Consider the following 15917-nt stretch of genomic DNA (forward strand, 5'->3'; position numbering starts at 1 on the left):
GGTGGGAATGCAAACTGGTGCAGCCACTCTGGAAAGCAGTGTGGAGATTCCTCTAAAAGTTAAAAATAGATCTACACTAGAACCCAGCAATAGCACTGCTAGGAATTTACCCAAGGGTTACAGGAGTGCTAATACATAGGGGCACTTGTACCCCAATGTTTATAGCAGTACTTTCAAAAATAGCCAAATTATGGAAAGAGCCTAAATGTCCATCAACTGATGAGTGGATAAAGAAATTGTGGTTTATATACCCAATGGAATACTACTTGGCAATGAGAAAGAATGAAATATGGCCTTTTGTAGCAACGTGGATGGAACTGGAGAGTGTTATGCTAAGTGAAATAAGTCATACAGAGAAAGATATATGCTTTCACTCTTATGTGGATCCTGAGAAACTTAACAGAAGACAATGGCGTAGGGGAAAGGGAAGAAAAAAGTTAGAGAGGGAGGGAGGCAAACCATAAGAGAATTAAAGGCTGAGAATAAAGTGAGGGTTGGAGGGATGGGAAAGTGGGGAAAGTGGGTGATGGGCATTGAGGAGGGCACCTGTTGGGATGAGCACTGGGAGTTGTATGGAAACCAATTTGACAATAAATTTCATATTAAAAAAAATCACAAAATTTGATACCCAAATAAAAGAAAAAGGAAAACTTTTGGAATTAATGTCAGATTTAGCAATATCAAAGGATACAAGATAAAAATATAAAAGTACACTGTTGCTGGGAATTCAAAATAGTGCAACCACTCTGGAAAACAATATGGAACCTTCTCAAAAAGTTGAAAATAGAACTACTCTATGATCCATCAATTGAACTACTAGATTCAAACAATATAAAAATAGCAATATGAAGGGACACATGCAACCCAATATTAATAACTTCATTACCAACAATAGCCAAATTATTGGAAAGAGATCAAAAGTCCATCCACTGATGAATGGATAAACAAGAATTGGTATAGATATACAATGGAATATTATTAGCCCTAACAAAAAATGAAATCTTGCTATTTGCAACAATGTGGATGGAGCTAGAGAGTTACATGCTAAATGAAATAAGTCAGCCAGTGAAAGACAAATACCATAAGATTTCACTCACATGTAGAATTTAAGAAATAAAACAAGTGAACATAAGGGGGGGGGGGGAGGCAAACCAAGAAACACTCCTAACTATAGACAAAAACTGAGCTTTCCTGGAGGGAGGGAGGTGGAATATTGGGTTAAATAGGTGTTTGGGATTAAGGAGGGCATTTGTTATGATAAGCATGGGGTTGTATGCAAGTGATGAATCAGTCTATACCGGAAACTAATATACTGTATGTTAAGTAATTGGAATTTAAATAAAAACCTGGAAAGGAAAAAAAAAATTAAAACACAATATATTTTTGTGTGGTAGCAATGAAAATTTGGAAGCCAAAATATAAAGGACCAATAAAATTAGTAATAATGCCAAAGAGAAATGCCATAGTAGGTACATATCTAAATATAATATGTATGGAATCTGTCTGATGAATACTTCAAAATGTTGATGAAAATATCAAATGAGTAATTACTATGTTCATAAGGTGCAAGAAATAACATAATAAATACATCAATTATCATAATTTTTATCTATACCTTAACAAAATTCCAGTCAAAACATAATTGGTTTCTCATAGATCTAGAACAACTGATTGTAAAATTTATATTGACTTGCCAAATATATTTATAAACCAAAAACATTTTTTAAACAATATTTTTTTTACAAATAAGTCTATCTGATTTCAAGACTTATGAGAATACAATAATTAAGATTTTGTGGTATTAATAAAGGAATAGACAATAGATCAATGGGAAAAATCATAAAGTCCAGAAATAGACCCATACATGTATGGCCATTTGATTTTTTAAAATATACATATAAAAACAATCCAGTGGAGAAAGGATAGTAATTTGAAAATTGGCAAAGGAATATTTCAACATTCATAGGCAAAGAATGAAACCTGACCAAAATCTCATGCTGCATACAAAAAAAAAAAAAAAACATAAAATTATAAAACTTTTGAAAAGAACTACAAAGAATATTAATAATGTAAAATCAGACAGTGCTTACTCATGACAACCAAGGCATAATCTATGCTGGGGGGGGGGGACCCTAGATTTTATCAAAATTAAAAAATCAGTTATCTACCAGCACCAAAAGCACAATCTATATTTTTATATTTCTATAATATGTATTTAAATAATTGACAATCAAGACTTCATTAAAATTAAAAACTTCTGTGAAAGACAATGCCAAAATAATGAGAAAATAAGGTATGGACTGGCCTTTTTTTTTTTTTTTTGAAATATATTTGGAAAATATATTTCCAAAAGATATATCTAATAAAAGACTATTATCTCAAACTCAAAAACACTTAAAATTCAAAGATAAGAAAACAGTCAATCCCATTAACAAACAGGCCAAACACTTAACAAATAGCATCAAAGAAAATACACAGGTGACAAACAAATGAAAAAAATGCTTCACATAACATGTCACCAGGGAATGCAAATTAAAAGAAAAATGAGGTATCACTACACACCTAGAAGAATGGTCAAAATCCAGAACTCTGACAACATCAAATGCTGACAAGGATGTGGAACTCATTCAGTTTTTTGTGGAAGGCAAAATGGTACAGCCACTTTGGTAATAGTCCTGTGGTTTCTGGTAAGACTAAACACTCTTAATCTGTGGTCTAGCAATTTTGTTTCTTGGTACTTACCAAAAGAATTGAAATAATTGCACACAATATTGCACATGGATAATTATAGAAGCTTTATTTATCATTTCCAAAACAAGAAGATAACCAAGATGCCCTTTCCCAAGTGAATGAATAAATAAACTGGTATATCCAACAATGGAATATTAGTGCTGAAAAGAAATGCTCTATAAAGCACTGGAAAACCATGGAAAATCTTAAGTACATTAGTAAGTGAAACAAGCCAATTTATAAAGGCTGCATTCTGTATAACTCCCGGTAAAAGTTTCTGGAAAGGGAAAAACTGTGGAGACCAAAAAAAAAAAGAAAAAAAATAGTGGTTGCCAGGAACCATTTGGGGATTAAGGAGACACAGTGGATTAGACAGATTTTTAGGTCGCTGCAATCACACTATATGGTACTATGATCAAGGATAAAACAGTAACAGTGAACCACATTGTAAAATACAGTGATTGGGTGATTATGGTGTGTCAATGCAAGTTTATCAATATTAAAAAACCTACCAGTCTGGTGGGGGGATGTTGATAATGGTGGGTCTATGAATGTACAGGGTAAGGAGTATATGTGGAAACTTTGAACCCTCCCCCCAATTTTGCTGTGAACCTAAAACCGGGTAAAAAAAGTCAATAAAGAAAAAAATAATACTCTCTGGAAGACAATGATAAGACAACGAAATTACAAAATACAGTGTAATAAACTATTTGAAGACTGTATTCTAACAAGAAACTTGTATTATATAAAATATATATACTCAAGAGGAAGAAAATAAACAAAATAATTTAAATATTGGCAACACTTGAGGCATCTGGGTGGCTTAGTCGGTTAAGCTTCCAATGTCCATTAAGTTAGTTATTACAAATATGATAAACTAATAGCATAAAATAAAAAAAAATACATGCTTTTTTTGTACATATTATTATCCAAAATAAGAACTCAGAGTATATGTACTCCTTTAAATTGCTAGTTGCTTTCTAAAGGTGTCTGAAATTTAAAATTTCCAGGATTCCTTGGAACCTGAGAGTGGTCAGATAACGCTTTCAAATTTAGAGTAACTAGAATTCTAATAATTGCTTTCAGAAAGGCTTTTCCAAGTGGCTCAACTCAGCTTGCATCCCTTTCCCTCTTTCCAGGGGTCAGGACCATGAGACAATGATTAAGGACCATGTGTATGGATGATTGGAGTCACAGTAATGAAGTGCATGGATGGATGGAGCTGCCATGTTCCTTTGGTTCCTTAAGAGCAATATGAACACAAAGCTTAAGAAAAACCTAAGGGTGATGTTTAAAAGCGGCATTTATCTCTATATTTCTTTAGAGTGGAAAGAAAAATAAGAAGTGTCATTTTGATTAAGCAACATTTTTGAGGGGGACTTTCTTGGATGCAAGTGTATCAAACTTTCCAACAAATACAGTAATCAACCAAAGGGAAGCTGAGGAAAGGAAAGATTTGAGACGATGTGATAGAAAATATAGGGGTGATTTCTTATTATTTTATAACATAGTGTACACCTCTATTGTCCAAAGGTCTAAAAGGTAAGAATAACATAAAACACAGTTGATGATGAAATCTATTCCATAAAGTACATGAGAAAAAATGCAAAGACCTAAAAAGAGATTACAAATATTGCAAGTTATTATTTAAAAATTTAAATTAAAAACTACAAACATAGAAGCCCATGTAGCCAGATAACTCTAGATAATGTCATTTGTCAAAATTTTCCCTGCAACATTTTATTGAAAATATTACAAAGTTATAGAAAAAATTGGAAGGGCATAATGAACATCTATATGCCTTTTATCTACAATCACCGAATGCACAATTTTACATTAGACAATTAAACACGTCACAAATTTTTACTCTTCTATAATTTAACCTTTTTATCCATTTCCACTAGATTGACTATAAAATTAGTATGTTTATATTATTATTAATAAGTCCCCTTTATTAAATTGTTGGTAGTAATTTAGATATATGAAGAAAAGCTGAATATTCTCTCTAGAGTCATTATATATTTTCCTAAGGGAAAAGTGTGCATGATATCAACTATAGAATAAAATGCAATAGACACCCTATATATAAGTGAGAATTTTGCTTTTAATTATTAATGCTTTTTGTGACTAGATCATTTGGCTTTCTTAATGTTGATTATTTTTTAATGTCTAATTTTGAGAGAAAGAGAGTGTGAGCATGCCAGCTGGGGAAGGGTAGAGAGAGCGAGAGAGAGCGAATTCCAAGTAGCGTCTATGCTGTCAGCACAGAGCCTCATGTGGGGCTCAATCAATGAACTGTGACATCATGATCTGCGCTGAAATCAAGAATCAGATGCTTAACATACTGAGTCACCCAGCTGTGCCTGTTGAATATTTGTGTTACAGTGAGTACGCTTAAACTTGAAAAGAAATTTGTATGTTAAAATCTGGACTTCTGAAGCTAAAATAAATAATTGGATGGGATGATTGTGAAGATGTTAGTAAGGTGTTAAAACATATACATTTAAGAAACTAGTTAAAACTTATACTGAATGAGTAAGATAAAGTGAGGAATTTTGAAAATTATAGATTGTATATTTAAATAAATGCTTAACATAGCTTAATTTCAGCACTAAATATTAAGCATGTCCATAGAAGCATGTGTCTAAAACCTCTGTAAGTAGAATGCTGATGTATCTAACGAATTTTTCTGACCCGTTGACATGAATGTACACTCCCGAGAAAATTGGATCCATGAGATCCAACAGACAAGAAGGATGCTATAAAGTGGGAAGAAAGATTAAATCTTGGATATTGCTAATTCTTTCCATTTATTAGCTATCAGTCATTGTGTTAAAAAGCCTACAGAACCTCTTTAACAATATGCCTCTAACAAAAATAATCCTTCTATTATTTTTTTTTTTTTTAAATTTTTTTTTTCAACGTTTTTTTTTTATTTATTTTTGGACAGAGAGAGACAGAGCATGAACGGGGGAGGGGCAGAGAGAGAGGGAGACACAGAATCGGAAACAGGCTCCAGGCTCAGAGCCATCAGCCCAGAGCCTGACGCGGGGCTCGAACTCACGGACCGCAAGATCGTGACCTGGCTGAAGTCGGACGCTTAACCGACTGCGCCACCCAGGCGCCCCATAATCCTTCTATTTTTAAAGATATGTTAAATATAATTTTCTTGATGTTGATGTTCAAATAAATTATAAATATTGAATTATTTCAAGACCTAAGGTTTTTTGATGATTATTTTTGTTTAACTGAGTGATGTTGTTTTCCTTTATATAGTAGAAATTGGAAGGAAATATTTGCTAAAGAAACCAGCTTTATTTGTGGTACATTTGGATTTCACATCATGCATATGGTAAGTCTTAGAAATAATAGGATAGATTGACTTGTGGGTAATTTCCAAGAGAAATATATCTTAGCCATGCATCCCTTGTCCCAATTCTAAATATATCTTTGGTTGCCTAAGACACCAAAAAGGAAAAAAAAACTGATTTCATATACATTCATGCTTACAGTTACACCAATCCCACAAAGCAGGTGAGATATTGCATTTCACACAAATTTCTCAGATTCTTTAGTAATGGATTATCCATATTCTGTGATAAAAAGGAATGTCATAGAACTTCCTTCTCAGCTATAAATCATTAATGAAAAGATTGCTCTTATTTTTCTAATTAAAAATTTAATATATAAATTTAAATAATGACTTCAAGAGGAGGATACTGCTGAGGTAAATAAAGTTCCATCACCAAGTAAACAAATTCTGAATTCTATGGGTGGAGACTGTACACTTGTTTTAAAAAGTTAATAAAGAACAAAGTTCGGAGAATGTGCATTATGTTATGAATGATGCATATTGATTATGTTATCTGATATAAAACTAGTTTTTATGTTCATTAGAATGTTTTTGACTTATTTCACATTGTTAAAAAAAGTCAAATCACTAAATGTGGGTAAAAAAAGTCAAATCACTAAATGTGGTTAAAAAATTAGTGTTTAACATAGAATTTAATGTTTACTATCTGACACATATGACATTAAATATAGAAAATAGCTTCAAAGTGACAAAACATCAGCGAAGGTGTTGATTTGTGGAAGGTCAGTTACAGTTTTTTTTCTAAAACTAAAAAAAATAAATAAGTTATTTTTTTACAAACACTCTTAAACATTAAGATTATGTGGACTATTAAACTACATACCAATGCATTAAAATTAAATGAGTTTGTACAGCCAGAGGATCAGTTCTGTATATAGTCATTCTAATTAACTATTTAAATAAGATATTATCATTTCTGATTACATATATAATTTTAAACTTCATATATCTTCAAACAATTTGACATGTGGTGAAATTTTAAATCTTAAGGGTAAAGACATTGAATATTATGTAAATAGATTTGTTTACAGACACTGTCACCCAGGTTTTATTATATATATTTTAAGTGTATTTATTTTGAGAGTAGGGGGGAAGGGCAGAGAGAAAGGGAGAGAGAATCTCAAGCAGGCTCTGTGTTTGCTTTGTGGAGCCCGACGACAGCGGGCTCTATGTCATGAACTGTGATATCATGTCCTGAGCAAAAATCAAGATAGGATGCTTACTGACTGAGCCACCGAGGTGCACCATGATTTTATTTATATTTTACTGGCTATTCTAATGTATTTAATGTATTTTAAGTATGCTTTTTGTGGAAAGATAAATGCTAATGTTCATATTTAAATTATTATAATTTTGAAGTTATAAAAGCATTCCCACATCTATTTTTTACCAGTAGAAACAATTTGTTAAAACAGAAACCACACCATCCACTTTTTGTTAGTGAACAATTATTTAGATAAACATTCTTACGTTATATGTCTCCTAGTTGCTAACAGTTATTCAAATTGTATATCATGTAAAATGCATGTTTGCCCTTTCAAGCTACTCAGAATTTAGCTAGTGCATAAAATTGTACACATTTATTTTATTTTATTTTATTTATTTATTTTTTTTTAATATATGAAATTTACTGTCAAATTGGTTTCCATACAACACCCAGTGCTCATCCCAAAAGGTGTCCTCCTCAATACCCATCACCCACCCTCCCCTCCCTCCCACCCCCCATCAACCCTCAGTTTGTTCTCAGTTTTTAACAGTCTCTTATGCTTTGGCTCTCTCCCACTCTAACCTCTTTTTTTTTTTTTTTTCCCTTCCCCTCCCCCATGGGTTTCTGTTACGTTTCTCAGGATCCACATAAGAGTGAAACCATATGGTATCTGTCTTTCTCTGTATGGCTTATTTCACTTAGCATCACACTCTCCAGTTCCATCCACGTTGCTACAAAAGGCCATATTTCATTCTTTCTCATTGCCACGTAGTATTCCATTGTGTATATAAACCACAATTTCTTTATCCATTCATCAGTTGATGGACATTTAGGCTCTTTCCATAATTTGGCGATTGTTGAGAGTGCTGCTATAAACATTGGGGTACAAGTGCCCCTATGCATCAGTACTCCTGTATCCCTTGGATAAATTCCTAGCAGTGCTATTGCTGGGTCATAGGGTAGGTCTATTTTTAATTTTTTGAGGAACCTCCACACTGCTTTCCAGAGCGGCTGCACCAATTTGCATTCCCACCAACAGTGCAAGAGGGTTCCCGTCTCTCCACATCCTCTCCAGCATCTATAGTCTCCTGATTTCTTCATTTTGGCCACTCTGACTGGCGTGAGGTGGTATCTGAGTGTGGTTTTGATTTGTATTTCCCTGATGAGGAGCGACGTTGAACATCTTTTCATGTGCCTGTTGGCCATCCGGATGTCTTCTTTAGAGAAGTGTCTATTCATGTTTTCTGCCCATTTCTTCACTGGGTTATTTGTTTTTCGGGTGTGGAGTTTGATGAGCTCTTTATAGATTTTGGATACTAGCCCTTTGTCCGATGTGTCATTTGCAAATATCTTTTCCCATTCCGTTGGTTGCCTTTTAGTTTTGTTGGTTGTTTCCTTTGCTGTGCAGAAGCTTTTTATCTTCATAAGGTCCCAGTAATTCACTTTTGCTTTTAATTCCCTTGCCTTTGGGGATGTGCCGAGTAAGAGATTGCTACGGCTGAGGTCAGAGAGGTCTTTTCCTGCTTTCTCCTCTAAGGTTTTGATGGTTTCCTGTCTCACATTCAGGTCCTTTATCCATTTTGAGTTTATTTTTGTGAATGGTGTGAGACAGTGGTCTAGTTTCAACCTTCTGCATGTTGCTGTCCAGTTCTCCCAGCACCATTTGTTAAAGAGACTGTCTTTTTTCCATTGGATGTTCTTTCCTGCTTTGTCAAAAATGAGTTGGCCATACGTTTGTGGGTCTAGTTCTGGGGTTTCTATTCGATTCCATTGGTCTATGTGTCTGTTTTTATGCCAATACCATGCTGTCTTGATGATGACAGCTTTGTAGTAGAGGCTAAAGTCTGGGATTGTGATGCCTCCTGCTTTGGTCTTCTTCTTCAAAATTACTTTGGCTATTCGGGGCCTTTTGTGGTTCCATATGAATTTTAGGATTGCTTGTTCTAGTTTCGAGAAGAATGCTGGTGCAATTTTGATTGGGATTGCATTGAATGTGTAGATAGCTTTGGGTAGTATTGACATTTTGACAATATTTATTCTTCCAATCCATGAGCAGGGAATGTCTTTCCATTTCTTTATATCTTCTTCAATTACCTGCATAAGCTTTCTATAGTTTTCAACATACAGATCTTTTACATCTTTGGTTAGATTTATTCCTAGGTATTTTATGCTTCTTGGTGCAATTGTGAATGGGATCAGTTTCTTTATTTGTCTTTCTGTTGCTTCATTGTTAGTGTATAAGAATGCAACTGATTTCTGTACATTGATTTTGTATCCGGCAACTTTGCTGAATTCATGTATCAGTTCTAGCAGACTTTTGGTGGAGTCTATCGGATTTTCCATGTATAATATCATGTCATCTGCAAAAAGCGAAAGCTTGACTTCATCTTTGCCAATTTTGATGCCTTTGATTTCCTTTTGTTGTCTGATTGCTGATGCTAGAACTTCCAGCACTATATTAAACAGCAGCGGTGAGAGTGGGCATCCCTGTCGTGTTCCTGATCTCAGGGAAAAAGCTCTCAGTTTTTCCCCATTGAGGATGATGTTAGCTGTGGGCTTTTCATAAATGGCTTTTATGATCTTTAAGTATGTTCCTTCTATCCCGACTTTCTCAAGGGTTTTTATTAAGAAAGGGTGCTGGATTTTGTCAAAGGCCTTTTCTGCATCGATTGACAGGATCATATGGTTCTTTTCTTTTTTTTTGTTAATGTGATGTATCACGTTGATCGATTTGCGAATGTTGAACCAGCCCTGCATCCCAGGAATGAATCCCACTTGATCATGGTGAATAATTCTTTTTATATGCTGTTGAATTCGATTTGCTAGTATCTTATTGAGAATTTTTGCATCCATATTCATCAGAGATATTGGCCTGTAGTTCTCTTTTTTTACTGGGTCTCTGTCTGGTTTAGGAATCAAAGTAATACTGGCTTCATAGAATGAGTCTGGAAGTTTTCCTTCCCTCTCTATTTCTTGGAATAGCTTGAGAAGGATAGGTATTATCTCTGCTTTAAACGTCTGGTAGAACTCCCCTGGGAAGCCATCTGGTCCTGGACTCTTATTTGTTGGGAGATTTTTGATAACCGATTCAATTTCTTCGCTGGTTATGGGTCTGTTCAAGCTTTCTATTTCCTCCTGATTGAGTTTTGGAAGAGTGTGGGTGTTTAGGAATTTGTCCATTTCTTCCAGGTTGTCCAGTTTGTTGGCATATAATTTTTCATAGTATTCCCTGATAATTGTTTGTATCTCTGAGGGATTGGTTGTAATAATTCCATTTTCATTCATGATTTTATCTATTTGGGTCATCTCCCTTTTCTTTTTGAGAAGCCTGGCTAGAGGTTTGTCAATTTTGTTTATTTTTTCAAAAAACCAACTCTTGGTTTCGTTGATCTGCTCTACAGTTTTTTTAGATTCTATATTGTTTATTTCTGCTCTGATCTTTATGATTTCTCTTCTTCTGCTGGGTTTAGGCTGCCTTTGCTGTTCTGCCTCTATTTCCTTTAGGTGTGCTGTTAGATTTTGTATTTGGGATTTTTCTTGTTTCTTGAGATAGGCCTGGATTGCAATGTATTTTCCTCTCAGGACTGCCTTCGCTGCGTCCCAAAGCGTTTGGATTGTTGTATTTTCATTTTCGTTTGTTTCCATATATTTTTTAATTTCTTCTCTAATTGCCTGGTTGACCCACTCATTCGTTAGTAGGGTGTTCTTTAACCTCCATGCTTTTGGAGGTTTTCCAGACTTTTTCCTGTGGTTGATTTCAAGCTTCATAGCATTGTGGTCTGAAAGTATGCATGGTATAATTTCAATTCTTGTAAACTTATGAAGGGCTGTTTTGTGACCCAGTATATGATATATCTTGGAGAATGTTCCATGTGCACTCGAGAAGAAAGTATATTCTGTTGCTTTGGGATGCAGAGTTCTAAATATATCTGTCAAGTCCATCTGATCCAATGTATCATTCAGGGCCCTTGTTTCTTTATTGACTGTGTGTCTAGATGATCTATCCATTTCTGTAAGTGGTGTGTTAAAGTCCCCTGCAATGACCACATTCTTATCAATAAGGTTGCTTATGTTTATGAGTAACTGTTTTATATATCTGGGGGCTCCGGTATTTGGCGCATAGACATTTATAATTGTTAGCTCTTCCTGATGGATAGACCCTGTAATTATTATATAATGCCCTTCTTCATCTCTTGTTACAGCCTTTAATTTAAAGTCTAGTTTGTCTGATATAAGTATGGCTACTCCAGCTTTCTTTTGGCTTCCAGTAGCATGATAAATAGTTCTCCATCCCCTCACTCTCAATCTAAAGGTGTCCTCAGATCTCAAATGAGTCTCTTGTAGACAGCAAATAGATGGGTCTTGTTTTTTTATCCATTCTGATACCCTATGTCTTTTGGTTGGCGCATTTAATCCATTTACATTCAGTGTTATTATAGAAAGATACGGGTTTAGAGTCATTGTGATGTCTGTATGTTTTATGCTTGTAGTGATGTCTCTGGTACTTTGTCTCACAGGATCCCCCTTAGGATCTCTTGTAGGGCTGGTTTCGTGGTGACAAATTCCTTCAGTTTTTGTTTGTTTGGGAAGACCTTTATCTCTCCTTCTATTCTAAATGACAGACTTGCTGGATAAAGGATTCTCGGCTGCATATTTTTTCTGTTTAGCACACTGAAGATATCGTGCCAAGCCTTTCTGGCCTGCCAAGTTTCAAAGGAGAGATCAGTCACGAGTCTTATAGGTCTCCCTTTATATGTGAGGGCATGTTTATCCCTTGCTGCTTTCAGAATTTTCTCTTTATCCTTGTATTTTGCCAGTTTCACTATGATATGTCGTGCAGAAGATCGATTCAAGTTACGTCTGAAGGGAGTTCTCTGTGCCTCTTGGATTTCAATGCCTTTTTCCTTCCCCAGTTCAGGGAAGTTCTCAGCTATAATTTCTTCAAGTACCCCTTCAGCACCTTTCCCTCTCTCTTCCTCCTCTGGAATACCAATTATGCGTATATTATTTCTTTTTAGTGTATCACTTAGTTCTCTAATTTTCCCCTCATACTCCTGGATTTTTTTATCTCTCTTTCTTTCAGCTTCCTCTTTCTCCATAACTTTATCTTCTAGTTCACCTATTCTCTCCTCTGCCTCTTCAATCCGAGCCGTTGTGGTTTCCATTTTGTTTTGCATTTCATTTAAAGCGTTTTTCAGCTCCTCGTGACTGTTCCTTAGTCCCTTGATCTCTGTGGCAAGAGATTCTCTGCTGTCCTGTATACTGTTTTCAAGCCCAGCGATTAATTTTATGACTATTATTCTAAATTCACTTTCTGTTATATTATTTAAATCCTTTTTGATCAGTTCATTAGCTGTTGTTATTTCCTGGAGATTCTTCTGAGGGGAATTCTTCCGTTTGGTCATTTTGGACAGTCCCTGGAGTGGTGAGGACCCGCAGGGCACTTCCCCCGTGCTGTGGTGTATAACTGGAGTTGGTGGGCGGGGCCACAGTCCGACCTGATGTCTGCCCCCAGCCCACCGCTGGGGCCACAGTCAGACTGGTGTGTGCCTTCTCTTCCCCTCTCCTAGGGGCGGGATTCACTGTGGGGTGGTGTGGCCCGTCTGGTCTACTTGCACACTGCCAGGCTTGTGGTGCTGGGGAGCTGGCGTATTAGCTGGGGTGGGTAGGCAAGGTGCACGGGGGCGGGAGGGGCAGGCTTAGCTCGCTTCTCCTTAGGTGATCCACTTCAGGAGGGGCCCTGTGGCAGCGGGAGGGAGTCAGATCCGCTGCCGGAGGTTTGGCTCCGCAGAAGCACAGAGTTGGGTGTTTGCGCGGAGCGAGCAAGTTCCCTGGCAGGAACTGGTTCTCTTTGGGATTTTGGCTGGGGGATGGGCGGGGGAGATGGCGCTGGCGAGCGCCTTTGTTCCCTGCCAAGCTGAGCTCTGCCGTCCGGGGGCTCAGCAGCTCTCCCTCCCTTTGTCCTCCAGCCTTCCCGCTTTCTGAGCAGAGCTGTTAACTTCTGACCTCCCAGACGCTAAGTCGCGCTTGCTGTCGGAACACAGTCCGTCCGGCCCCTCCGCTTTTGCCAGCCCGACTCGGGGGCTCTGCTTGGCCGGCGAGCCGCCCCTCTGCCCCGGCTCCCTCCCGCCAGTCCGTGGAGCGCGCACCGCCTCGCCGCCCTTCCTACCCTCTTCCGTGGGCCTCTCGTCTGCGCTTGGCTCCGGAGACTCCGTTCTGCTAATCCTCTGGCGGTTTTCACTGTACACATTTAGATAATACAAGGCAAAATAATGTATATACCCAAGTGTTGTGAGAAGCACACCACCAATGTTCATTGAATTGTGAAATCCCAAACACTGAAGAAAGATTCGTAACTGCTTTATTGAGAATGCAAATCTTTATTGTCTCTTTAGTTTCTCAGAAGTCTGCTTCTTTATAAAGAGATATGGATGACTATTTCAAGAAACATGAATACAGAAATTGTTTTTCAGTTTTTCTAGTAAGTTAAATCTCTATCATAGCAACAGAACCCATCAGCCACACACCAACTTTTTTCCAAGAATTACTCATCCTTGGCTTTTTACTATACCCTGTTTGTTTCATTTCTTCCAGAAAAATCCCTTGTGGAGAGAGGAGATGGACATTTACAATCTTACCACCGTGACTCAGTTTATCCTCATAGGGCTCTCTGACCTCTCTGAGGTGCGCTACCTTCTCTTTGTGGTCTTTGCCATCATCTATCAGGTCACTTTGGTCGGAAATGGGGCCATTGTCTTGGCCATTGGGACTGAGAAAAAGCTACATACACCCATGTATTACTTTTTGGTAAATTTGTCCCTCTTAGACATATTCTGCCCATCAGCTACTGTCCCCAAGATGCTAGAGAATCTTTTGACTAAGCACCACAGCATCTCCTTCCTTGGATGTGCTTTACAACTCTATTTCCTGGTGGCCCTGGCAGGGACTGAAGTCTTCCTTCTTGCTGTCATGGCTTATGACCGGTATGTGGCCATCTGTTTCCCCCTCCGTTACATGCTCATCATGACCAAGGTTCGCTGTGTCCAGCTGACAGCTGGGACGTGGGCAGCAGGATTTCTCAATTCCCTTCTCCATACAGTGTCCACATTCCGCCTGTCTTTTTGCAAGTCCAACCACGTTAACCAGTACTACTGTGACATCCCCTCCGTGGTAGCCCTCTCATGCTCATCCACTTATGTAGCTGAAATGCTTGTTTTGGTGGTAGGAGGCATACTAGGGATCAGCGCCTTCCTAGCCACCTTTATCTCTTATATCTATATCATATCCACCATTCTAAAGATCCAGTCAGTGGAAGGGAAGCACAAAGCTTTCTCCACATGTGCTTCCCACCTCCTAGTGGTCTGCCTGTTCTATGGCACAGCAATATTTACCTACATTCGCCCTTCATCCAGTCCACACTCTCCCACCAGAGACAGACTCATCTCCATGGTATACGGGGTTATAACCCCAATGTTAAACCCCATGATCTACAGCCTGAAAAACATGGAGGTCAAAGAAGCACTCAGAAGGCTTCTATGTCCCAGAGCTTGTTTACAGCCATTATAATAGAAAGCAGAATGTATCAATGCTCACTTTAGAATAAATTAATAGGAATAATTCATCCAAGAATAGTGTTCAGTTGATGCATAGAACACACACTTATGCACTCAGAAATTTATGAACACACATGTGCATAGAAGTGGTTATACTTATTTGTATATGTATATCTCTTTCTCTATCCACTGAGTTCTTAAAACTTAACATCCAAATCCAGACAGTTTCAAGAGTAAGCAGAGAACTTTTAATAATTAACAGTATAACCTGAGCTGGTCTTAAGTTAAGTTGGGTATATGTTCATATCCATACCCATACTCATAAGTGTATCATCTGTATGTCTAAGAATTTTATAATTAACATCTAACCATCTATTTGTAGACCTTCCTTTTACTAGTTTGCTTATGTGATTACCACTTACTATCATTTCACCCTTTCTCTTTCAATTTTAGCCACCACTTAATCTGCATTTCTATTTCTCTCTCTTTTCTTTTGACTCTATCCTTTCTCAGTTCTACTTGTCCCTCCAAAGATATCACTTAATTTACCAAATCCAAGATTTAGATATCTAATTCAGAAATCTAGTTTATTTTACACTACTATTTTATTTTAACCTGAACATGATCAAAACTGAAAGTATCATCTTCTAATAAACTCAAACACACACACACACACACACACACACCCCTTACCAGGCAACTTACATGTTGTTATCAACTTTTCCCAGCTATGCAGATTAAATTCCTGAGACTAGACTCCACTTTGCCTTGAAGCCCAAGACTTCCACTCAATGGGACTAGAAAGCAGTTGTTTCTGACTGGGGATGGTTCACCCTTCACAATCCATTCCCCTCTTTCTGTCCCTCTAGAACTAGCATTATTTTCTTTCTGTATTACTGGTTATGTAATATACTGCTTTAAGTCTGCAATCATGTGTAATTTTCTTCACAGTTTTCCTTAACTCTGGGCATCCCAATTACCTTCCAAATTTAGTCCCCCTGTTAGGTGGTCACTTTTAATATATACCCACGCTCTGCATTTATAAATCTATTTT

General features: G+C 37.1%; 1 protein-coding gene across 1 annotated transcript; it reads left to right on the plus strand.

The window, feature by feature from the left end:
- Nucleotides 1–13928: 13928 nt before the first annotated feature.
- LOC131484948 (olfactory receptor 5V1-like) lies at nucleotides 13929–14876 on the plus strand. The gene has a single exon (XM_058683820.1). It carries the CDS (start codon nucleotides 13929–13931, stop codon nucleotides 14874–14876), a length of 948 nt encoding a protein of 315 aa, XP_058539803.1.
- Nucleotides 14877–15917: the final 1041 nt, after the last annotated feature.

Source organism: Neofelis nebulosa, chromosome 1 (genome assembly GCF_028018385.1).
Source record: "Neofelis nebulosa isolate mNeoNeb1 chromosome 1, mNeoNeb1.pri, whole genome shotgun sequence".
In the NCBI taxonomy this organism is placed as follows: Eukaryota; Metazoa; Chordata; class Mammalia; order Carnivora; family Felidae; genus Neofelis; species Neofelis nebulosa.